At 44.6% G+C, this 24,440-nt stretch overlaps 1 protein-coding gene across 3 annotated transcripts in view; it reads left to right on the forward strand.

The window, feature by feature from the left end:
- Positions 1–1,045: 1,045 nt before the first annotated feature.
- Positions 1,046–24,440, forward strand: part of FRMD4A (FERM domain containing 4A) — a 449,437-nt gene continuing 426,042 nt past the window's right edge. For 2 of the 3 annotated variants that reach the window (XM_060258274.1, XM_060258275.1), the window contains exon 1: positions 1,047–1,190. In XM_060258274.1, coding sequence (XP_060114257.1) covers positions 1,125–1,190 — 66 coding nt within the window. In that variant the 5' untranslated portion in view covers positions 1,047–1,124. Of the gene's footprint in view, positions 1,191–24,440 lie in introns of all 3 variants that reach the window. The other variant, XM_060258276.1, reaches the window with a different exon arrangement.

A 24,440-nucleotide genomic window follows, 5' to 3' on the forward strand; every position in this document is an offset into this window, starting at 1 on the left:
TGCTGGAGGCAAGGTGGTAGAAAGGAGTCTGAGGCAGACCCTCTGTTTTGAACCTCATCTGCTGTGCTAAGATTATAACAAAAATAATCTAAAAACAAGGAGGAATCTCATTGATCTATGATATTGTAGAAAGATTTAGCCTGCTTTTCCTCACAGTGGGAAAAAAGAGAAGGATTTAAAAGCAAAGTATAGACATTTAATGGATTGAAAATTTAGACATTAGTATCTAGGACATGTGGTAAGTTGTACTAGAAGCTTCAGGGATGTGGTGGGGGCAACTCAATACAGAGAAACTATTTTCATGTTCCACCTTTTACCATCCGCTTTTGTGTTGTTGCTTTTTAATTTTATACTGCCTTCCCTGCAAAGCAGCCGCAGAGCAGTTTACAATATTTTACAATGAAAAAAACATTAAGACATTATTTTCCCAAGTGGTAAATGGAGCTAATAATATCCCTAGGGAAAAATTAATGTTTTCAGCAGAACTTCAGTTCCTTGATCTTTACATATCTGTGCTCTCTTCTTCTCAACAACAGACAGTGCTGAGCTTGATAGGCTCATGACAAAGATCTATTGATGTTGTGGCTGTGTGAATTGGCTTAGCGTTGGTCACAGCCAGCTTCTGTGGGACCTGCTGCCCCGGTTTTACAATAGACTCCAGTGTATTGAGCCATTTATTGAAAGGTCAGAAATGAACAGAGAAATGGACTGGAATCAAAAAAGCTAGTACTTGTACTTCTATAAATATCAGTCACTGTTAAAGGCAGTTTATTTCACTTCCCGTCTCTAATACACTGCATGCATGAGAATCTCTCTCACAAATGACCTTTCTGTTTCAGCCTCACAGATGTCATGTAGGTCTCCAGAGGGTGAAATTATATGAGGGAGAAAGCCACGAGCTGTGTTGTCAGTTTGTGCCTTTGCTTCTTCTGGATGGAGTACTTTTGGTTCTTTGGTCAGCACTGTGAGGGTTAGATGCTGAAGGGGGTTCAGCTTCTGGTGTCTTGTAATACCGATAATCAAACTCAAGATAGTTCAGGAAGTTTGTCTACCATTTACAAATTTGCACCAGGACTCTTCAGTTTCTTCAGGCTGCTGGATCCAAGAAAGCGTTGGCCTCCACAATGACTTTAGCAGCCAAACTAGTAGACATAGAAGCCACGCTGGAGCATTTGCTGATGGATGTGTTTGTAAGTAAAACTTGTTTTTTGTATTCAAAGTGGAAATATAATGGCTCTGTGATCCCTTGGCTCCCTTGACAATATGAGAATCCCGACACCACCTACTTCACTATCTGAGGTGACAGGCAAACCAGATGGGCGGCTAGGAAGCAGTTTTGCATTTGTTTATCACACACACTGGTGTGATTTTAATGATGTATACACACCTGGAAGCTGGACTCTTACATATTTCTGTAGCTGTAGAAAAGTGCAAGAGTCCAATAGTACCTTAAAGACTAACAAAATTTGTGGCGGGGTATGAGGTTTTGTGAATCACTACTCATTTCTTAAGATATTTCTGAAGGAAAATATTTCTGTAGGAAAGCTAACTGGAGGCTACACTCAGCTGTGTTGGTCTGAAGCAACAGAACAACTTTTAGTCCAGTATCACCTTTAATACCACCAAAGCTTAAGTCTGGGTATAAGCTTTCTTATGCATGAACACAAAAGCTTATGCCCAGAATTAAACTTTGTTGGTCTTAAAGGTGCCACTGAACTCAAAGTTTGTTCTGATAGCATTTCGGCTAATTTGATTCCATAACATTTTCATACTATGATGATCCTATCACGATAGTATGATGATTCTTCCAGTGAAATTTTATAGAACTGCAATGTTTGTTCTGTTCTACTGAGTTGTGCCATTTTCCAGGGGATCCCTTAAAGTAAGAAGGACATAAAACATATTTAAAAGTAAGAGGTGTCTGGTAATGAAATATGACTTTGGTTTGAGAGGTGTATCCAGACACAGGGATGTGCACAAACTGGTTCATGGCTCATGGCAGCCCAGTTTGCAAACCACAAATAATCACAAGTTTTTAGCCACTAGATGAACTGTTTCAGTTTGTGAGGCAGTAGAAAGCCCTCCCCTTGGGGTGCTAGAGACACCAAACTCACAGGGGATCACTGGATGACTCTCCTCTACGTGCTGTCCAAGTTTGTTGAGGGTTAGATGTACAGGGTCCAAGTTATGGCCCCCCAAAAACCATGTACCAGGAAAGTGCTTTGGGGGGGAATGTAAGGTGCAGGTTCAAGCCACATACATTAAACACACAGGTAACCTATTGGTGTTTCCAAGGCTGGAGAATTCCATCACCACCCCAATTGCTTTGAAGATTTGTAATAATTTAGTTTGAGTCTGGGAATGTATGCATTCATGAAACACTTGCCATGAACATCAATTCACAAACCATGAACTGGCCAAAATAATGAACCAGCCAAAATTCGTCATGAACCATCCCTATTCATGTATGTGTAACAATGAGTAGACAACTGCACTGAGAAACAGTCATTCACTTTATGTCTAAATCTTTATCTTATGATTCATCAGTAAATGGTAAAGTGCTAGTGTAGATTCATCCAAACAGAATCTAGCCAAGCCTGTATTTTTGAAAAGCAAAATAGATTTACTGTACAAATTGCTCTATTCCAATTGATAGCATCACCACTCCTTATAACACTACAAACCTATGAAAAGTTACACCCTTCTTGCCATTGACTTTAGTGGACATAGAAGGGTGAATCTGCTCAGAACTGCATTGTAAAAGAACAATTTTAAGCAAGTCTCCTCAGAATCCTGCACAGTTTTTTTCCAGTGGGGTGTATATCCAGGAAGTATATTTAACATTATAGGGTCAATCTATTCATTATTTTATTCATTATCTTTCACACTTCTTATATACCTTTTTCTGTCATTCATTGCTTTTGTTGACATTAACAAGGCTGATCTAAGTTTCTGGAGGGAGGGAGAGGAATACTCTATGTACAGGTTAGTCCAGTGTCCATAATAAATAGCTGCTTTTGGAGTATCCTTCACTGCCATAAGATATATGGTGCTTCACAGAGTTCATCCACAAAAAAGTGAGGTCCACTCCTCCCCAAGGAGCAGACAGCCTAAGGGTTGAACTGGATGAGATGCTGGGAGACCCGTGAACTGATCTTTAGGGATGGGCACAAACCAGCTCTTGAACTAAAGTTCAGGATGAATTTTGGTCAGTTTGTAGTTCATGAACTGTGGAAGCAGGTCAGCCAGCATGAACTTTCCACAAACTTTTAAGCTGTTCATGTTGGTTTATGAACTGATAAATTTCCAGACAGTATGTCTCCTCTCAATCAAAATGTTCACTAAACTTCAAAACAACATAACTCAGAAGGCATGTAGAGGAGCATCTGGGGGAGATCCCCTGTGACTCTGATGTCTCTAGCTTGCACAGGATCAGTTCTATACATTCCTAAACCTGTGTGTGTCATTTCCTCAGAAAGCACTTTCCTAGGGTCACCTTCTTTGGGGGGCATAACTTGAACTCTGTAAACCCAATGCTCTCCATATGTGGAGGGCTAGTAGAGGGGAGCCAACTAGAGATCTGCAAGTTTGGTGTCTCTTGCTTGCATGGGATCCATTCTATACAATCCGGAACCTTCTGAACCTCTGCCTGTCATTTCCCCAGAAAACACTCTCCAAGGGGCAGCTTCTGGGGGGGGGGGGGATATTGGACCCCATAAATTGAATCCTCTCCTAACTTGGAGAGCAAATTGAGCAGTCAGCTGGAGAATCCCTGTAAGTTTGATTTTCTAGCAAGCTGGGGTGTGTGTGTGTTCTGCTGCATCACAAACCTCACAAATTGAACTAATTTGTTTGGTGGCTGAAAGTTCATGATGGTTTCTGGTTCACAAACTGAGCATGCCGCAAACTGAACTGTATTTTCCCAGTTTGTGCCTATCCCCACTGATCTTCCCAGTCTCTTTCTTGGTAAATAGCACAGGGTCCACAATTTGGATGAAGGAATGGAGAAGGGGAGGTAAGGTTGGACCCTTTTCCTTTGTGCTGTTTTGCAGAGTTTAAACAGCCGCCATACTTCGTGTTTAAGACACTGAACCCATTTTACTCAAACAGGCAATTGAATCCAAGCCAAGCTCAACAAATAGCTGTCATACCAGCTAATCATACCCCTCTGGAAGATTTCACATAATAGAAATTTTATTTGGCTTCCTAAAAGCCAAGAAAGGGAAGGACTTCTTTAGGTTGGGACTTGATTGAGCAGCGGTGGGAGGGGCACCCCTAGGGTTTCATGGCCAGAGGTGTGCAGCTAATTTATATGTTCCAAGACTCCCCCCACCCCCTTTACAAGGGACAGGCCTGGAGAAAGTGGTATGAGGGTCCAGGTAGAAAAGACACTCAGAGATCTGTGAATGAATGTATCAAGAGTTTCTCATTAGGAAGTAGCAGCTGGAGAACAGGGATAGTTTAGATTGGACTTGCAATGTGGGGATTAACTCCTGTACTGTTTTCCCTGCCTCAGTCCCAAGGCTGTTTGCTCCTTGAAGGAAACATATATTTTGCTTGGATATTATGTAGCTCAATTGGACAGTATTTTCCCCACCTTCAACTGATGTCTTCTGGCCCCTTTGAAATTTTGCCACAGGGGACCAGTGAATTCCCCAAAACATTATTATGGTCAAAGTGTAAGGACTGCAGTGGGAGGGGGCAACTGAGAAAGATCATCCTTTATGCTCTTCCGGGAGCACAAGTGTTACCCCAAAAGGTGGTCTCCTAATTAGTTGAGGGAATTAGCTTAAAGGAGACAGGGCAAGAGAGGGTAACTGGGATTCTTTACCTATGTATGTGGGGATTTTCCCCCTTAAGAGGACTCTTGAAATAAACCAGGCAGATGTTCAACTGGAAAGGTTTTTATTTAGAAGAAGAAGAATAAAACAAAATGTGCACAATCAACATACACACAGAGCTAGCTAAGTGGAACCCTAGTGAGGAAAGGGGAGAGTGGTCTTAGGGAAGGCTGAAAATTAGCAGGCTTGAGAAAAGGTCTGTGGAAGCAGCAAAATGGCCAGTGTTCCATGAAGAGAAGTTGGGATGTGGGAGGGATCCAAGACACACACACTGCTGGGAAGTAAGGTGTTCCAGATACAGGGCAAAATGTACCCTGGGGCAGATATGATGCATTTGCCAGAAAAACAATAAGTGAATGGGCTTTTCTGAGGTGGACAAAGGTGTAGGAGAGGTTTGATGACCCAATGAATACCAGGCAGGAAGAGCTAATTGGTTAGGTGAATAGAAAAGTGTTAATTACATTGCTGCTTAATTAAGGTAAATGGATGCAGGGGAAGTAAGATTGGGTGCTGATGGGATTAGCCCAAGTGTGAGTCAACAGATCCTGAGAGACCCATGGTCCTAAATTATGCATCTCTCCCATGGCATGGAGGGAGCAGTAGATGGTCAGCTGCCCTTAGACTTCTAACCTACTTGTTTCATTTTGGTCCTGGCAGTGTCCTGCACTTATGAATTTGGAAATGATTTTATGAAGGGTGTTTATGGTTATTCTAGCTATAAACTGCCCCTCTTGATGAGAAACTGACTGCTAACACAAGTGTGGATCCCAAGCAGTAAAAACAGTTATTACCAAGCCTATATGCTTTACAAGGTTGTCAAAATAACAACTCCAGCAGACTATTTGAATGAAGCAGAGAAAATGGCGTGATGGGAAAGGGTTAAGTCCCTCCTGCGCCAAACCAGGGAAACCTCTCAGCTGCTGTTGACAAATAAAATGCTTCCGGGATCCGTTTACTGATTGCACAGGCCTGGTTTGCTCCAGACTGGTGGGGGGAAGGTGCTAATTGTAATCACAGTTTTTGGTCCATATGTGAATGATTTGTTTTCAAAGAATAATCAGACTGATATGATGTCTGGAATGATTCGTGTAATTGCAAGAGTCTCCTCTCTGATTCTGGGGCAATGTGTATTACAGCTGACCTCGTCAGTCTGTGTTTGAACAGAGGTCACATGGCACCATCACAAGACTGATGGGCAGAAGGCTTTGCTGGCTCTGCCACGGCTGAGGAACCAAAATGGCATCAATGCCTGACTTCCATTGACTTGAGGGGAGGGACGGTGGCTCAGTGGTAGAGCATCTGCTTGGGAAGCAGAAGGTCCCAGGTTCAATCCCCGGCATCTCCAAAAAAGGGTCCAGGCAAATAGGTGTGAAAAACCTCAGCTTGAGACCCTGGAGAGCCGCTGCCAGTCTGGGAAGACAAGACTGACTTTGATGGACCAAGGGTCTGATTCAGTATAAGGCAGCTTCATGTGTTCATATGTTTGGGGAGGGATGGTGGCTGAGTGGTAGAGCATCTGCTTGGGAAGCAGAAGGTCCCAGGTTCAATCCCTGGAATCTCCAAAAAAGGGTCCAGGCAAATAGGTGTGAAAAAACCTCAGCTTGAGACCCTGGAGAGCCGCTGCCAGTCTGGGAAGACAATACTGACTTTGATGGACCAAGGGTCTGATTCAGTATAAGGCAGCTTCATATGTTCAAATACAAAGAAAGCATCTTTCAAGTAGGCATGAAAAACCTCAGCTTGAGACCCTGGAGAGCCGCTGCCAGTCTGAGTAGACAATACTGACTTTGATGGACCGAGGGTCTGATTCAGTATAAGGCAAAACCTGCTGATTATCCCCGGGCCAAAAGAGGTAAAACCCCAAAGTACCCTCACTCGGGCTTTCTCTGTTATGGCTCCACAATTATGGAATCAACTTCCAGAAGAAATGCGGGCCCTGCGGGACTTTGAACAGTTCCGCAGGGCCTGCAAGACCATCTTGTTTCGAATGGCCTTCACTGATTAGAACTGCTAAGTAAAGTTTGCCATCTAGGTAATAGCACAAAAATATTAATTTTACTGTTTTTAGAATTTTAATAGATTTTAATTAATTGTAGTTAAAATGTTGTATTGTACAATGTATATATTGAATTCTTGTTGTTAGCTGCCCTGAGCCTGCTTCGGCGGGGAGGGCAGGATACAAATAAAAGGTGATTGATTGATTGATTGATGTTCATATGACCATTGCTTGTCCATCATAACCTCATGTCACGCAAATATCTCCATTATACGTTTGATTGCTCTGCGCCACAAACAATGTCCTTTTAACATTACCCTAATAACATGGGACCATCTTTTGAACATCTTGTTATCGCTCAGTGTTGGCCTTTTTTTAAAAAAGGAGAAACTGGAGAAAATCCCAGGTAGCTTTTCTTTTTGTGGATGTGTACTTTTTTAAAAAGTGCAAATATCAAATTTAGTATGGAGAATGCAAGGCATAAGTTAACTTAAAGTCATTAGTGAGCTGCTAAGCATTTTGCCATTAGCATAAAAATAAATATTCAGATTAGCATCTGTCCACATGAGGAGAATAAGATGCAGATATTGTCTCAGGTAACAGAAGATCCCCAGGAATGATCCCCCAAACCGTCTTTCCCATTCATCTTTATCTGTGTCAACGTTATTGCTTTACAAGTGAGATGATGCATTGTCATAGCAGAGCTGTTTCAGGGCTTTTGTGGTTTGCTTTGTTCCAAACTGGGATGTACAGCTGGCAATCTCTTTAAGACATAATTTTAAAGACTTTTAAATCCTACTATTTGTATAGGAAACATGTGCAGGGTAGGGGAGAAGAGAAGACAAGTTTTACAATTATGCTTCCTTTTTTAAAATTCTTTTTATGAGAACATAAATTATGGTGATGGATTGACACTAAATAACAATTAAACACAAAATAGCATTAATGCAAATCAGGTGTAGGTGCAGAATTTTAAAGGCTCCAGATACACAGACAGGGGTGATTTATCATATACTTGAATAAAGTTAAGTACAAACAACATATCCTGAGAAATAACCACAACTTGAACCACCCGTCTTTAGGTGAAATCTCCTTGAGAGGTATGATGATCCACTCAGGGCATAAAGTTAGGGGTGGGGACAAGCTGAGCTCATGATCCCCCTGGCTGCCAGGCCTTCTCATAATTCCTAGTGGGACACACCTTCCCTCAGCTCAAGCTAGCATCATGAAGAAGAAGAAGAAGAAGACTGCAGATTTATACCCTGCCCCTCTCTCTGAATCAGAGACTCAAAGCGGCTTACAATCTCCTATATCTTCTCCCCCCACAACAGACACCCTGTGAGGTGGGTGGGACTGAGAGAGCTCTTGCAGCAGCTGCCCTTTCAAGGACAGCTCCTACGAGAGCTATGACTGATCCAAGGCCATTCCAGCAGGTGCAAGTGGAGGAGTGGGGAATCAAACCCGGTTCTTCCAGATAAGAGTTCACATACTTAACCATTACACCAAACTGGCTCACAGGCTGCTCAGGCTGTCAAATTCTCAAATTTGATCAGTTCTGTAGCAACTTAACAAGTTCACAGGAGACAAAGGTCTAGTTTTTTTTGTTTTTGTAGAGATAAGAGGAGGAAACCTGATTTTAGGAGCTGGCAATGCCTTGCTCTAGAGAAAGTGAAGTCAAGACTCTTCTTAGGCTATGCGATCAAGTTGCTAAAACCTTGAGCAGACTGATTCACTGGTAGGACCTAAGCATGCCTATCCATTGCCAACGGGGCTTGCAAAGTGATGCACCAATGTAATTGCACAGCAAATGCAAGTCTTTCTGAGCGCAAAATCTAATTGCTATCAAGCCTGATTACCTTTCACTAGCCTTGCCTGAATTTCTCCCACCTTACCAGCCTGCTCAAAGCATGAGTGAAGCCACCACCCTGCCAACATTTTTGTCCACTCTGCCTGAATTCAATCTTCTTTTGTTACCTTTCTGGGTCCCCGCCCCCCCCCCCTTTTAAATTTTACTCAGTCAGAGGCAGGAAATGCACTGATTATCCTGGAATCACCACACATTCCTGGACTTTACGATTATTTCTTAAGACTAAAAGAGGAAAAATGGCTCCAGTATGAGAGGCATTTCTTTGTTATTACTAAAAGAACACTAACTGGCTTGTGAAGCATTTAGTCGTATACCCAGGAAGTGTTTAAAGTATTGAGAAAATATTGGCTGAGCCCTTCAACTTGTCCATTGTTCAAGTGATTTCTCTTAGAGAACATTTTCTGAGTTTTGACGAGTAATGAAAGTCAGAGAACTCAATCTGCCCCCAAGCAAAACAAAAGTTGAATGCAGAACGGCTCTGAGAGAAGAGGGCTGGCAGTTTAGTAGTTCTGTCTGAGGAGAACATAGGCCAGGTAGTTTCCCAGCCTAGGTTGTAATAGGGGTGACTGTTCTACTAAGCACTCCCCTAAAACTATCACTCTGTCTTTGCTTCAATTTACAAAGTTTACCTTTCAGAAAATGGCATGGTGGGCACAGGTAGCGATTTAAAACAAATTTTGGTTTATTTAAACACACTGGCAGGTAAGGGATGGGATAGGATATTTACATAGGTTTTTGGGATTTAGACGATGTAGCAGACAGTTAAAACTAAACACAGAACTATGTCTGAGGTTACTGACTTCACACAATATGGTGTTACTCTTAAAGTAGTTTAACTTTTCCTGAAGTGTCAGTGTTAAAGGTTTACCTTCCCCACTTTATCTTGAGGATACCCTGCTTTGTCCCTTTGGTTATAAGACTAAGGTCTCTCCACCAGACCTCTTTCTCTGGCAAGATTGTTAGTATCTTCCCTTTAAGATAAACAACCTGTGCCTTTGGCACCTTTTGAGAGCCTTTCACAACGCTTTGCCAAAGCCTGATCTTCCAGACTTCCAGTCTTTACCCCTTTGGACACTAAGCTTAATACAGGAAACTGTTTTCCTTCTCAAGATGTGATTCTTTGTTTTACAAATACAGAGACTGTTCTTCACTCCTGAGAACAGCCTTCTATCAGAGTCTCCAATATTCAAAGCCACACCACACGGGCTCTGAATCAGAGGCTGGGTCCAGACGGCCGGTATAAGCCGCCTCAGGGACACTCCATGACCGGACCCAAAAATCTAGTTCAAATGTGGACATCTGGATCCCACACCCAGGAAGCAGCGGTCAAGGGCATCCTCTGGAGTGCAGGTGGTCCATCCCCATTCCAGCAGCAGGCCGCACGCCATCTGACTGCCCCAGGGCACTTCTCTTTCCACTGGCTTACTTCCAGGATGGGAGGCTGCCACCCCAAGCTGACCATCTGTACCCAACCAGACCCTCATTTGTGTCTCTTGTCGCACACTAGAGAGCACCACTCTCTTTTCCAGTCACTCTCCAATTCCTTCAGCTCTGTGACTGTCTAACTGCCACCCTCTTTTTTGTTCGTGGTGGTTTGATCAGACATCCCATCCTTGCTACTGAGGGCCACCCCAGACAGGCTTTAGCCGCCCTGAGCCTGCTTCGGCGGGGAGGGTGGGATATAAATAAAAGGTATTATATTATTATTATTATTATTATTATTATTATTATTGCTGCCTTCCTCCAGCACTATGGAGCTATCCGGCCTGCACTTGATGTGGACTTGGCCTGCCTCTCACAGTATCTTGCCCCCCTCACCCCTGTCAAAGGCCAAGCAAAAAAATATGTATTGATTATAAATTCTTCATGCATTACATCCCTGAGCAGTACATCCTGATATTTATATTCTAATTCATAATCCAGTTAAAAATAATCAGAAAAAAACCCACAAAATTATTAAAACAGAGAACAAAGGTAGTTATTTCATAAATTCCTACATTACTTGATATTCTTTACAATCCAACATTCATTTTCATTTATTTATCCTCTGTTGATCATTTCTTTCAGATTTTAACCCATTACCTGCATTATGTAAGGACGAAGCAAACTTTCCTGGTTTGCTGCTGTTGTTGCCACTGCGCATCTTGCAAATTATGCACAAGCAGCGCCAGCTCTACAGCACGTGGTGCCCTAGGTAGGCTCCCACCACCACCACCCCCTGCCACGCTCTGCTTACCCTCGCCACACTCCACTGCCCCTCCCAGCTTGCCACGACAAGGTTGAGCCCTACTCACAGCCATGTCTGTGGATTTTGTGAAGAGACAGATGGAGGAGGCTTCTCCCCCCTCCTTTCCAGAACTGGAAGTGAGGGGGGAGTGAAGTCTCCTCCATCCATCTCTTCACAGAACGCACAGACACAGTTGCAAGAAGCCAGTAGTAGGACTCAGCATTGTCACAGTGAACTTTGGGGGAAGGGGCAGTGGAAGTGCTGTGGAGGGGTGGCAGCAGCACGGCAGAAGGGAGGGGGCTGGTAGCGGTGGAAGGGGGGAGGGAGGCAAATTTAGCCAGTTGTCTTGGGCACTGGGAGTGGGGGAGCCCAATTCGGCATGCCCTCCCTCCCGGCATCCTAGACAACAACCTAGTTTGCCTAGCAGATGAGCTGGCCCTGTGCACAAGCAGTAATTAATAACCTTTGGGGTAACTGCTTATGCACACATCGCTAATTTGTAAAAAAAAATGGCAGCAAAAATGGAAGCTATGATTTTCCAAATGGCTTGACTGCGCAAGAGAGCAATCAAACTTCCAGATACCCATGATGAACCTGGGAAGTAAATACTGGACTTTCTCCTGTGTTGGGAAAGTCAGGGGTGAGCAGGGGGGGCTGACAGCTGGGAAAAGGGATACTGATGTTGCTGTCTTATCAAGCAATTTAAATCCATTTGGGGAGAAGCAATGACAGCGGATCAAGCAGTTCATCTGAGCACACACTTAGAATGTTGAAATTGTCTGGGTCAGAGAGCGGTAGCGATGGTCTGCCTTGAGAAACTGGTGGGTTCAAGGCCAGGTAGAAACTCAAGGTCCCCCCTGTTCGCCCTTTCTTGGATAAATGGCTGGTCTTTAGCTTCTGATTCAGTTCAATGTTATCGCAAATTTAACAGACTCATGAAATGAAGGACGGCTAAAATAATTATTTGTTTAGAGACAAATGTTGAGTTATTGTTTCTCACAAAAGAAATTTTGATGTAATATTTAACAGCTGGTTTTCAGGTATATTGTGATGGTTTGGCCAGAGCATATTTTTACTTTATTTTTAGGACATTTTTAATCTAATTCTTTTCTATACAGCAGTGCCAGTAGCCGTCCTTGCCCAGAGCTGTTCCAAATGGTGGTGGGAGATTTTTTTTTTTTTTTTAAACTCTAATGGGGACTGCTGTGTCACTTTTTGGGAAACCCAGAAGTGATGAAGGGTAGCTCTAGAAATTTTTGGGAATTCTGTAGTTTTACCATGAGTTAGTATGTTTACCAGTTATCAGTTTGGGAAAATGTGGAAAGTTTTTATAGCAGAGAGACCCTCCACCTGGCTGCACCATCTCCAGCAGCCTGAGGGTGGTTTGGCCAGAGAACAGGCCTGTAGCCCCCGAGAGAATTGAGCGTTGAAACATCAGTTCCATTACAGATGGGTTCTGGTGTGATATTTTAGGATGCTATGAGGCTGTGCTTCCACTTGCTGTTTGTTTTATTTTTAGCTATCTGCTTTCTGTTTTTTTGCTAGTTTAGTCTTAGCTTAGCTTTGTTTACTCTTAACTAAGCTTAATTTTTGGTGTGGGGGGGAGTTGCATATTCAGTGCCAAAGTCTTCTTCCCCTCCCTTATTTGGGTATCTTTGGAGCAGTTGGAAGGTTAAAGTAGGTAAAGCAGCGTGACAACTGCTAATGCTTTATTCTCTCTCTTTTTCCCCTTTTCCTCTTTGAAGTCCTGTTAGCATGTGAATTAGTGAAAGGTATGAAAGGAGAAGTTTGACTTTTGGTTGAATTGATATTTATTTAGTAGGTTACATGCTTATTCAAAATCTATGTTTCAAGCTTTATGTGTTATGATTACCTTATCCAATTATTTATTTATTTTGCTTTGTAACCTGGCTTTTCTTGTGCAATTTAGTCTTTTTACGTTTTATAGGTTTTTTCTGATTTGGGGCTTCAAAATAGGGTTAAGCAGAAGGATTAATTGATCTTTCCCTTATATAATTAATGAATTAATGAAATTGTCAAATAATTATCAGGGTTGTGGAGATTTTAAAACTTAAATCTAAAACAGAATAATTGTAATAAACAGCTAAGGCCTTTTAAAAACTGTCCACCCTTCTGATGTAGGCTTCCAGTTAGTAGATAAACCTTTTTGTTTATAATGTTCAATTTAGCAACCACTTCTCTCATTTATAACATAATTCCTCCCTCTCAGAGGAAAATGAATTACAAGCAAATCCTTTAGCTCCATTGCCTAACTTCTGAGAAGGACACTCTCCAACTTTTAGACAAAAAACCTGCTGTCCACCCCTGGACCAAAGGAGGCCAGGTTGCGTTTGACACAAGCCAGGGCCTTCTCGGTGGCAGCACCAGAGTTATGGAATGCTCTCCCGGAGGCCATAAGGGCCCTGTGGGACCTTCCTACATTCTGCAGGGCCTGTAAGACCGAATTGTTTCGACAGGCCTTCGATGCTTAAACTGAGAGAGAGCTGCCACCTGACATCAGCCAGAGTTCCTGATGACCAACCATCTGAAAAGCAGAACCGCCAACATAGTAATGGTACAGCACCGTGGAATAGTTTTTAAATTTTAATTGTATTAATGTTTTATAGATTTTATTGACTTATTGTTTTAAATCGTGTAAACGACTGTTGTAAGCCGCCCTGAGTCCGCTTGCGGAGAGGGCGGGATAAAAGTCTAATGTAAATAAATAAATAAAAGCCTTTATAAATCCCGGTACTCCTGGGGAGGGGAAGATATGATGGTGGGAACAGACATAGTAATAAAAAAGGTGGCGGAGATATGGAGAAGCTCAGCCTCCTTCTAGTCTGTGTCCCATCCCAGTGGAAACGGGTAGCGGGGCCAGGTTGAATTACTCACCTCCATCATTGGTGTTGAACATATGAAGCTGCCTTATACTGAATCAGACCCTTGGTCCATCAAAGTCAGTATTGTCTTCTCAGACTGGCAGCGGCTCTCCAGGGTCTCAAGCTGAGGTTTTTCACACCTATTTGCCTGGACCCTTTTTTGGAGATGCTGGGGATTGAACCTGGGACCTTCTGCTTCCCAAGCAGATGCTCTACCACTGAGCCACCGTCCCTCTTCTGCTCTCCAGGGTCTCAAGCTGAGGTTTTTCACACCTATTTGCCTGGACCCTTTTTTGGAGATGCCAGGGATCGAACCTGGGACCTTCTGCTTCCCAAGCAGATGCTCTGCCACTGAGCCACCGTCCCTCCCCTGATGTTATGTAATGCCAGGTCCATAAACAATAAAACCTCAGTCCTTGAGCAGGACTTTCTCCCAGATCGCCCCCCCCAGAATACTCAGTCTTTCACCAATCATGGTCTAGCAGGTGGGGGGGGGAGGGGACTTCTATGTGCTCATAAACCGAGGCAAAATACAAATGCAGAAAGGGCCAGTGTGCAATGGTAATTAAAAGGCAAATGTTATGCTGAGGATTATTAGGAGGGGGATTGAAAACAAATCAGCTATATCATAATGCCCCTGTATAAATCTATGGTGTGGCGTCATTTGGAATAATGTTTTGGTCACCACACCTCAAAAAAGATAGCGTATAATATATACAGAAAAGATGCAGAAAATAGCAACTAAAATGATTAAGGGGATGGAATACTTTCCCTATGCAAATATTTCAGTGGCACTCCTGTGCATTGCAGAGCGTGCATTTGGTTCACTGAGCAGTCCTATGGAACCTCATCATTATCTTCTATGAATCAAGTGCATGCCCTGAAATGCCCCCAACACTTCTCATGACTGTATGTTCCAGACAGACATCAGTAGTACTGAACAACTGGTGGGGAATTTGCCCACTCTGGGTGCCTTTCCCAGTGTAAGCAACCCCCAAGAAACTTCAGAGGGGCTTTGTAGAATAGTTTTCAAAATGCTGCTCTGATGCAACTATTGTGGGCACCATACCTTGAGGAGTTATGGGTCTTCCCCACCACCCCATTAGCATTTGAAGAACAATTATGCATACTTACTAAGTATGTATTTTAGTGAATGTATGCCATTATTGAGCTTAGGGGCTTAAGAGGATTTGTGTTCCTTGATGACTGCTTTCTCTGTCATAGCAGTTGGAGATGAAAGTGTGTGGTCTTACTGGCATGAGATCATCTGCATTACAAATGACAATTGCAAAATGGTCCAGGAATTTCAGGGTGCAAGATATATATTGCCAAATCCGGTGAGAGAGTGTGTAGGTGGTGCCTGGGCAGGGGTGGGAGGTTGGCCATCCTTGGGAGCATCCCCAGGAATTCTGCTGCAAGTTTGATGCCTCTAGTTCCCACCTGGTTGCACCTGAGTCCTGAACCCACATTTACCTCATAACCCAACACCTACCTGAGCCCTGAACTCACATCTATCTCATGGTGAAGAACCTGAAATTTCACCCAGGGGTGGGCTGTGGCTAAAGGAAACTTGTGCTTGGGCCTGTGGAACTTATTAAGTTGCCATAAGGATAAACAGGACTGACTGAACTGGAAAACCTGACAGCCAGAGTAACTTCATAACTGTGATGGGTCGGTCAGAGCTCAGTAAGGACTCCTTAGGAGAAGAGGACTTCTCAGGAGAAGAGGAGCCAAGTGTAGCCAGCTCTGAGTCAGCAGAAGCCAGCAAGCAGGAAGAGGCTGATCAGGATTCACAGGATTCCCCCTGGGTGCCCTCATTCCCTTAGTGACTCCCCCCCATAGGTTGCATTATTCCCCTCTTCTCCAATCCATGCTCACAGCAACCCCATGAGGTTGGTCAGGCTGAGAGTGTGCATCTGGCATCTAGTTCAAGGCCACCCACCACACTTCCATGGTATGAGTGGGGAACAGACCTTGAGACTTCCTAGTCCAGCCTCATGCTCTAGCCAGTGCAATGAGGTGGCTCATTCACCCAGACCACTTGCTGGAACCTCCCCCTGCACTCGGAAGCCCTCCCTCTTAGGCATTCCCTTGGGAAGCCCACAGGGAGAGTGGCAGATGGGGTGGGGAGGAGTGTGGAGCTCTGGTCATGTAGCAGAAGCCAAGCAGCAGAGACAGTTGAGCTACGAGGTAGACTTGTAGCTACAACTCTAGAAGGTGTTGTAGATCTTCATAGAACTGGTCCACTTCAGCTTCTGCATCAGTGGTTGGGGCATAGATTTGGATTACTGTGATATTGAATGGTTTGCCTTGGATACGGACACTGCCTTCCTCACTCTCTTGCTAACTATAAAGGCCACACCATTTCTTCTATGCGACTCTTGCCCACAATAATAGATGTAGTGATCCTCTGAGTTAAATTCATCCATTCCAGTCCATTTTAATCTGCTGATTCTCAAGATGTCGATGTTCAGTCTTGCCATCTCTTGTTTGACTACATCCAGTTTACCTTGATTCATAGATCTTACATTCCACGTTCCAATGCAGTATTGTTCTTTGCACCATCGGACTTTCCTTTCACCATTTTATTTATTTTATTCGATTTATATCCCGCCCTACCCCACCATCCACAGCTGAGTGTCCTTTCGGCTTTGGCCCAGCCGCTTCACTCTTTCTGTGGTTACTTGGACTTGCCCTCTGCTCTTCCCCAGTAGCATATTGGGCACCTTCTGACCTGAAGGGCTTATCTTCCAGCACCATATCTTTTAGCCTTTTGTTACTCTCCATGGGGTTTTCTTGGCAAGGATACTGGAGTGGTTTGCCTTCTCCAGTGGATCACATTTTGTCTGGGTTCTCAGCTGTGGCCTGTCCATCTTGGGTGGCCCTGCATGTCATAGCCCACAGCCTCACTGAACTGCGCAAGCCCTCTCGCCATGTCAAGGCAGCAATCCATGAGAAGATAGTTAGCAAGGCTTGTCTTTAAATGTCATGAAGAGATTGTCACATGGGCATGACAAGAATAAGCCAGGAAGTCCTCAGATGGATACAGGGCTGGTTCAAGGAATTGCATAATGCCAAGCAGGGTACACTGATCACCTCCTGGGATGATAAATTACGGTTGTTGGTCTGAAAAAGTAGAACAAATTTGGAGTCCAGTGGCACCTTTAAGACTAACAAAGTTTTATTCAAGGTATGAGCTTCCATGTGCATGCATACTTTCTCATCTAAGCTCATACCTTGAATAAAATTTTGTTCTTAAAGGTGCCACATGACTGGTCTCAAACTGTACTCCTGGGATGATGTTACTGTTGCTGGAACCAGGCCAAGATCCTGCAGCATGGTCACAGTGGGTTTGCTTGGACCAGACTAGCCAAACAATGCCGGGACCACGGAGGTTAACAATCAGGAAATGACAGAAAAGATACTCTCCATGTTACAAAACAATATCAAAATATAATTACAATACATTCAATTCACAACATAGTATTACAATGTAAATTTCAGTAACAAATTCAGTGACAATTACCATCCAAAGCACACAACTTTACTACTGTCCATAACATGATATCAGGTTCTTTCCAAACAATACAGTCCGACAATGCAAAATCATTTCAGATACTTATCATCCTTCCTCTGGGACTGTCTTATTAATTTTGAATGCAGTAGTCTGATGGTGCCTTATTTCTTTACTATACACTGTTTTCCAGACTTTCTCTAATTTATTTCGTTACTAGAACGCTACTGTTCTTTCTCCATCTTTCATTGAATGCTGAAAGATGGAGAAAGAACAGTAGCGTTTTAGTAATGAAATAAATTTACATTGTAATACTATGTTGTGAATGGAAAGTATTGTATCTTTTCTGTCATTTCCTGGACCAAACTAGCAGCAGCCCTGGCCCTAGAAGAGTGGCCAGTCATCTCCACCACAAGCTGAGCCCTGAAAAGCATTGGCACCCCGCCCCCCCAGTATGCCACCTCAAGTGGTCACATCAAATAGGGTTGCCAGCGTCCAGGTGGGGTCTGGAGATCTCTCAGAATTACAATTAATCTCCAGATTACAGAAATCAGTTCTCCAGGAGAAAATGTCTGCTTTGGAAGGTGCATTGTTTGGCATTATTCCTGATGAGATCTCTACCCTTCCCAATCCTCCCCCCCCCCCCCGCACACACACACACCAGGATCCATCCTTAAATCTCCAGGAATTTCTCAACTCAGACTTGGTGAATGTAGACCACTGGGACTCCGGGTTAGAGATTCAGCCTCTGTTGACTGTCTCTTCCTCCTGCATGCCATGCACAGATTGAAGACTTCCTGTAAATCTCAATTACTTGCATGTCTGAATCCAGGAAGACTTTTGTCCTAGAGCTGGAGAGGAAGGAGGGGGGAGGGCATGGTTGAGTCCAAGAATTTACTAGTTCATTCTCCTTATAAGCATGGCATTGCAGTGCCTTGTTTATTGTACATTTATAATCTGCACAAATGCGCACATTGCCGTTGGGCTTTACTGGAGTGACTATGGGGGTTTCCCATTTGGTGTTCGCCACCAGCTCCAGTACCCCTTGAGCCATGAAGCGGTCCAACTCCTCCTCTATCTTGGGCTTTAATCCAGGGGCACCCGCCAGGCCTTCAACATAATAGTCTGCACATTGGGGTCTACTTGTAGGGTCACTGGTTCTCCCAAGTAGGTACCCAGGCTGCTGTCGAAAATGGCGGGGAATTCCTTACACACCCTCTGGAAATTAGTCTGGGAGGGCGCGGGTGCGTGATGGATGCTGGTTACCCGGATTCCCAGGGCTTTGAACGAGGACCGCCACAGTAGGCTGCACAGCTCCCCCTCGACTACTATCAGGGGCAACCAGCCGGAAAACTGGCCGTACTTGACATGGACATTTCCTACTCCCAGTACTGCGACCTCCCTCTTCTGAAAGTCCCAGACCACGAAGGGAGATGGGCTCAACTTGGCTTCCCTCCCTGGGCACAGTTCCCTGAATCTCCGGGTCAATATTACTGTCTGGCCCGCCCCCAAATCAACTTCCATCTGGCAGGGCCTGCCTGCTATGAGCACAGTCACCTTGTACTTTCCCGGGGAGGGCATGGGCAGCTGTCATACCTGGTCCCTCGCCTCGGTGAGAGCCTGGATGTCCTCCACGAACGCAACCTCGTGGCGGTGGTCATCTTTTTGTTGCATTTTCCACCAGGGCGCAGCGACTTCAATTGACACACCCATGCAAGGTGCCCCATTTTTCCACACGTGTGGCAGACGGCATTCCGGAACTTGCAGGAATGGCGCTCATGGGCTTCCCCGCAGCTGGCGCATCCTCCCGTTGAGGTAGGGTCAGTGGCACATGGCTTTTGGCGCTTCAGGGCCTGGCGTGTCTGAAGTGCATCTTCCTCGCTGGAGTCTTCTGAGTTGAACCCGGTGGCAACCTGGTTCGTTGCAGTGGTCTGCCGCTCCTTATGTGACTTCTTGTAGGCAGCCGCCTCATCCAGGGCGTCCGCCAGCGTAAGCTTCTTGTGCCTCATCAGTTTGGCCTCTAGCTTCTCGTCCCGGGGCCCACCATGAAATGGCACAGCAGCGCTTTGTCGAGGCTTGCAAAATCACAATTTTGGGCCAGGTGGCACAGCTCAGATAAGAAGGTCGAAGTGGTCTTGCTGGCTTTCTGTACCCTCTTGTGGTATTCTAGTTGCAGGGCCGTGAGCATCGGCCTGGGTGAGAAGTGCCCGGTGAGCCTTTCAGTGATGACCTTGTATGTGGCGCCGTCATCAGTCATCCACACTGGTGACATCAGGCTCTCTGCCAGCGCCAGTGTGTCTTCTCTGCAGAGGCTGAGCAAAAGCTGTTTCTGCTTCCACTTGTTTTTGATGTCGTGGTAGAGGAGGTAGTTGCTTCACCCATCCCACCTTTCGGGTTCATTGGGGTTGAACTCCGGCAGTTGTCCATGGGGGCCAGGCGCCGCAGCCTGGTTGGGGTTGGCCCTCGGAGAAGCCGTTTCCCCGGCGCTGGCAGAGCCGGAAGCTTGACTCTGACTCGTCCCCGGTCCTGGTGTGGCGACCCTTGTGAGCAATGGCAGTGTGATACGTGGAGCTGGAGCTTGCTGCGAGGTGCGGTGCATTGCCGATTGCTGCGTCGCCTACCCATTCTCGTCACAACTATAATTTAGTGGGTTCAAAGCATTGCAGAGACGAGATCATAGTGAGGACAGCTCTTTATTAAGGAAAGCATGGTGAAGGTTGCTCCCAACAAAGACTGATTAAGGGCCTGTGGATCAAACCTATATACAACTCTAATCTCCCACACTAGCCTGCCATTGGTTCATTCAAACAGGCAGGGGTCTGTGATTGGTGTAAGGTGGCAGGTATTTGGATCCCACTACCCATTGTTATACAGTCCCCAAGCTCTGCTTTCCTGGCTCCAATGAGCGGGCAGGAAGTACATACTTTAAGGCACATACATAACAGTCCACCAAGATCAGTATTGTCTACTCTGACTGACAGTGGCTTTCCAAAGTCTTAGGTGAGGTCTTTCACATCACTCACTAGCTGTTCTCCAAGATAATTTGAAGTCTCATAACAAGACAGCAAACAAGTATTTAATTTTTTCCCCACAACTAACAGTTAAAATTACATTCCAGTCTTCAAAGTATAAGGATCTGAGGTTACATTAGGACTAATAAATAAATGATTTTAATACAGGATTTGTTTCCTCCATTAATAACTTGTATTTATATACAAAATCAGATTTGCAAATGTTCAGAAAGGAAAGTGATGCCAATTGGATTTTCCATTCCAGGTCTTGGGTCAGCTTGAACAAACAGGCTGAGGAAGGCCACGCTCACATCATTTCCTAGTGGTTCAGGAAGCAGTATTCTCCAACCAGTGGCATCTGTTGAGCAAAAAACCCACAAGTTTTATTATTAATTAATTACTTTTATTAACTTCATTTCTACCCCACCTTTCTCTCCAGTGGGGAGAAGGTGGCTTACATAATTCTTCTCCATTTTTCCTTACAACAACCCTGCAAACCCTGCAACCATGCTGGTGGCTCTAAGGGAGGCACTCTGGGAGTTTGATACCTGTAGCTTAACCAGGTTCACTCTGTACTGTCTCAAACCAGTGCTGGAAACTCTCCCAAAAGCAGTTTCCTGGGTGCACCTTGCTTGGGGGTCTGCTAATTTGTCCCCCCAAATCCAAAGTGCATGTAACTTGTGGGGCAAGTGGAGGGTCACCTCAGCGAGGAACTGTGTGAGTTGAAGGCCTCTTGCTCACCTGGGTCATATCACTCCCAAACTGGCAAGGGTGATGTCCCATTGAAAAGCATTGTCTTGGGTGACCTGTAACTCAGCCTCCCAAAGTCCAATGTGGACCAAACTTGGTGGGCACATAGTTTGGTCCACACTGAACTCTGGGAGGCTGAGCTGGAGACACCTTGTGATTTTGGAGCCTCCAGTCCCCCTGAGGGGGGGGGGGACTCCAGTCCCCCTGAGGGGCTTTTTCACCTGGACTGGTTCGCAAACAGGTTTACAAAATGGAATGTGGTTCAGTCTGGATTAATCCAGGAACCTAGCCAGTTCGATTTTCTAGTCTGTGCCCATCCCATTAAGGGATATTATCAGACAAATAGAACTGCTTGCTGCCAATCATCTGCTCTATTCCCTCCCTTGTTGCTGCCTTCCTTCCGACCTCTGATCCACAAAGCCACGTACGTGCCTGGGACTGGGGCAGCATGCTTGCATGTGTATCCAAGCAATCCTATGGCCAAAGACGGCAGGCGGCGGCAGCACTGAGCCCTAAGTAGCTGCTGGCCATCCCTGCCCTCTGACCAACCCCATAGACAGCCCATAAGACCAGCATCAGGCACACCCCCTCCACCCAGAAAAAGGCTTCCCTTTCTCTTACCCCTCCCTAGGTGCCACAAAATGGGACCAGGGTGAGTCCAGGTCCCTGCTTGTGGTAGCCTTTTTTGTAATTGCATTGCAGTGGCTGCTCATTTTTCTTTAATAATTTTTATCCCACTCTCTCTCTACCAAAGGCAGTTTAGATTGCTAAGAAACAACGATGCAGCTTTTTAAATGAAATAACAGCTGACTAAAATAGCACCAGTACATTTCTCCCATACTTTAGCCCATAATTGGTGGTGCTGTAGATAAAGAAAGGGGAATGTCCAACATGAACACATCAGAACCCAAAGTATGTTCTGTGTTTCTGATAGCAGTGCTTAAACATGCTTTCAATGGCAGCATATTACAAAGTCTGGGTGGCCACCATACAAAAAGCACATTTCTGTGTACTCAGCACCTTTACTTCTGTACATGCTTAGCTTTGTGGCAGATCTTCTCAGCAGATCTAGTGGAGGAGATACTTCCCAAGTTCCTAATGCCCCTGATGAGGAAAGGAGGTTTTCTCTACATCCATACTAACCATGGAGTCCAAACTGGATCAGATCCAAGTTAATTCCGTTAACAAAATATCTCGCAAACTGGTGTCAGGGAGAGTTCATCCCTCTGGAACTCTGGTCAGCAGCAGTGCAAGAAAGATTCACTGGCTAAATCCACACTGACACAATGGTGACGGAATGAATTGTTAAGTTTGTTCAGTAAAGCTTAGCCCAAGTCATTCTTTACTTGTACGTAAGCCAATTTTCCTTACAACTTCAAATCCTGTAACTTAAGTGAACCCAAGCAAACTCTAGACCTGCTGTTGGAGAAAGGATATCTAGGTACAATTTCGTCAAGAGCCTGAACCGGTTGTTCAGACTATGGGCGTTTTCCCACAGAGCTTACCGTGGAGCGATGTCCCTCTTCACCGTGCAGCGTCTGCGCAGATTTCCCACCAACTGCTCCGCAGAACCAGGAAGTGCCGGGCCTTTTGCGTCGCAAATGTAAACCGCTAAAAACCAGTTTACGTTAGCGACGCAAAAGCCATGGCTCTTCCTGGTTCTGCAGAGCAGTTGTTGGGAAATCCGCGCAGACGCTGCGCGGTGAAGAGAGACGTTGCTCCGCAGTAAGCTCTGTGGGAAAACGCCCTATAAGTTTAGCAGAGGAGGGCTGTCATCAACAGCATCTCTGAAATTAACTGGATGAACCATTTCCAAGAGTGGACCATCTGGATCCTTGTCATGGTCTAGACCCTAATTAGATAATGAGCTGTCCATCTCAGCAGTTTGCTCTGCTTTTGACAAATCATCAGCATTCTGGGAAGTAGTGAACAGCACAATAGAGAGTGTGCCCTACATCATGGATTGTTCCATTAACACATCACAGACTCAGGCACTTTTCCCAATAAACCTTTGAATTCTGTTTCATGATCTCTGACTTTGCCAACTTTCCGTTGCCAAGGATTTTGTGGAAGCCAGCCAGGATATTCTTGTGCCTTTGTTCAACCATACACACACTGCTCTGGGCTTTGCTATACCTCCATGTTTTGATGGTTTATTTTTATCACTATGTCAGCAGCACAATGCGTGAGCCTCTGGCTCTGGCTGCACTGTGCCTACGACAGGGATTGGACTGTTCTCATCCCAGATGACCTTTGTGCAGACCTCTGAAGACTGGTGTATGAGCTGAGGACAGCCTTTAGGAGCAGTGAACAGCAGCAGCACGCGATCCAATCTAAGTTAGACACACAGATTAAAGAAAAACATTTACTCTGCTAGGAGATTTTCATGCTTGAAATGGCATCTTGTTATGATCTAATTGACAAAGAGATTTGTGCATCTGGACTGATGCAGTATATGAAGGGCTCCTTGCACTTCCTTCCCTCAATGGCAGGATTTTCCATTTGTTTTTCTTTTGTGTTCCTTTACTGACTGAGCAGCCGTGGCAACATGTATTCTTCTCTTTAAAGTAGCTTTAGCAGTCCCACCTTGTGTCAGTAATATGCAGTGGCCATTTTCTCAGCCTAGGACCTGAGGAAAGGGGTTTTATCTCCTTTTAACTTGAATGAGAGAAAATGGCACTTGAGATACTTTTAAAATTAAAAAAATAATAGAAGGTGCTATTTAACGTCAAGGAGGAAAGGTCAGGTGAAACCAAGGGTTGAAAATACTTAGGTAAAATAGGTCTCCCCCCCCCCCCCCCCGCACCACCACAGGCTTTAGTTCTTATGTACAGGCTAGTGAGAGTTTCATAAGCTTTTTAAAAATAATATATATTTATTTTTAAAAGAAAAAAAGGAAATAGGTATACAGAAAAATGAGGTGGAAGGGAGGGTGACAAATATAAAGAAAATATTTTTAGGTATTCACAGACATGAAAGACTGTTCAGAGGTACAAACGTATTACATATGGAATGTATATATAGTAATATAGGTATTATAGATATTATATCATATGAAAGGTATTTATAACTGTAACACAAAACACTAGGAATAAGGCTCGTTGTGGGGGGAAATATAATGGATTCTAGAAAGAGGCTCTGAGTGAGTTCCCCCCTTGCTGTCTTCCCACCCACCCAAATGAAGGCATTCACTCTTCCCCCCACCCACATCTCCAGAGGAGCTGGTGTCTGACATCTGGAGAGCAGTTCTAATTCTGAGTGATCTCCAGCCCTCACCAAGTGGTAACACAGAACAGAACAGAGAAAACTAAACTACTGTGTACAACAAAATAAAGGAAATACTACAGAAATT

This window comes from Heteronotia binoei, chromosome 17 (genome assembly GCF_032191835.1).
Source record: "Heteronotia binoei isolate CCM8104 ecotype False Entrance Well chromosome 17, APGP_CSIRO_Hbin_v1, whole genome shotgun sequence".
NCBI classification, from domain to species: domain Eukaryota; kingdom Metazoa; phylum Chordata; class Lepidosauria; order Squamata; family Gekkonidae; genus Heteronotia; species Heteronotia binoei.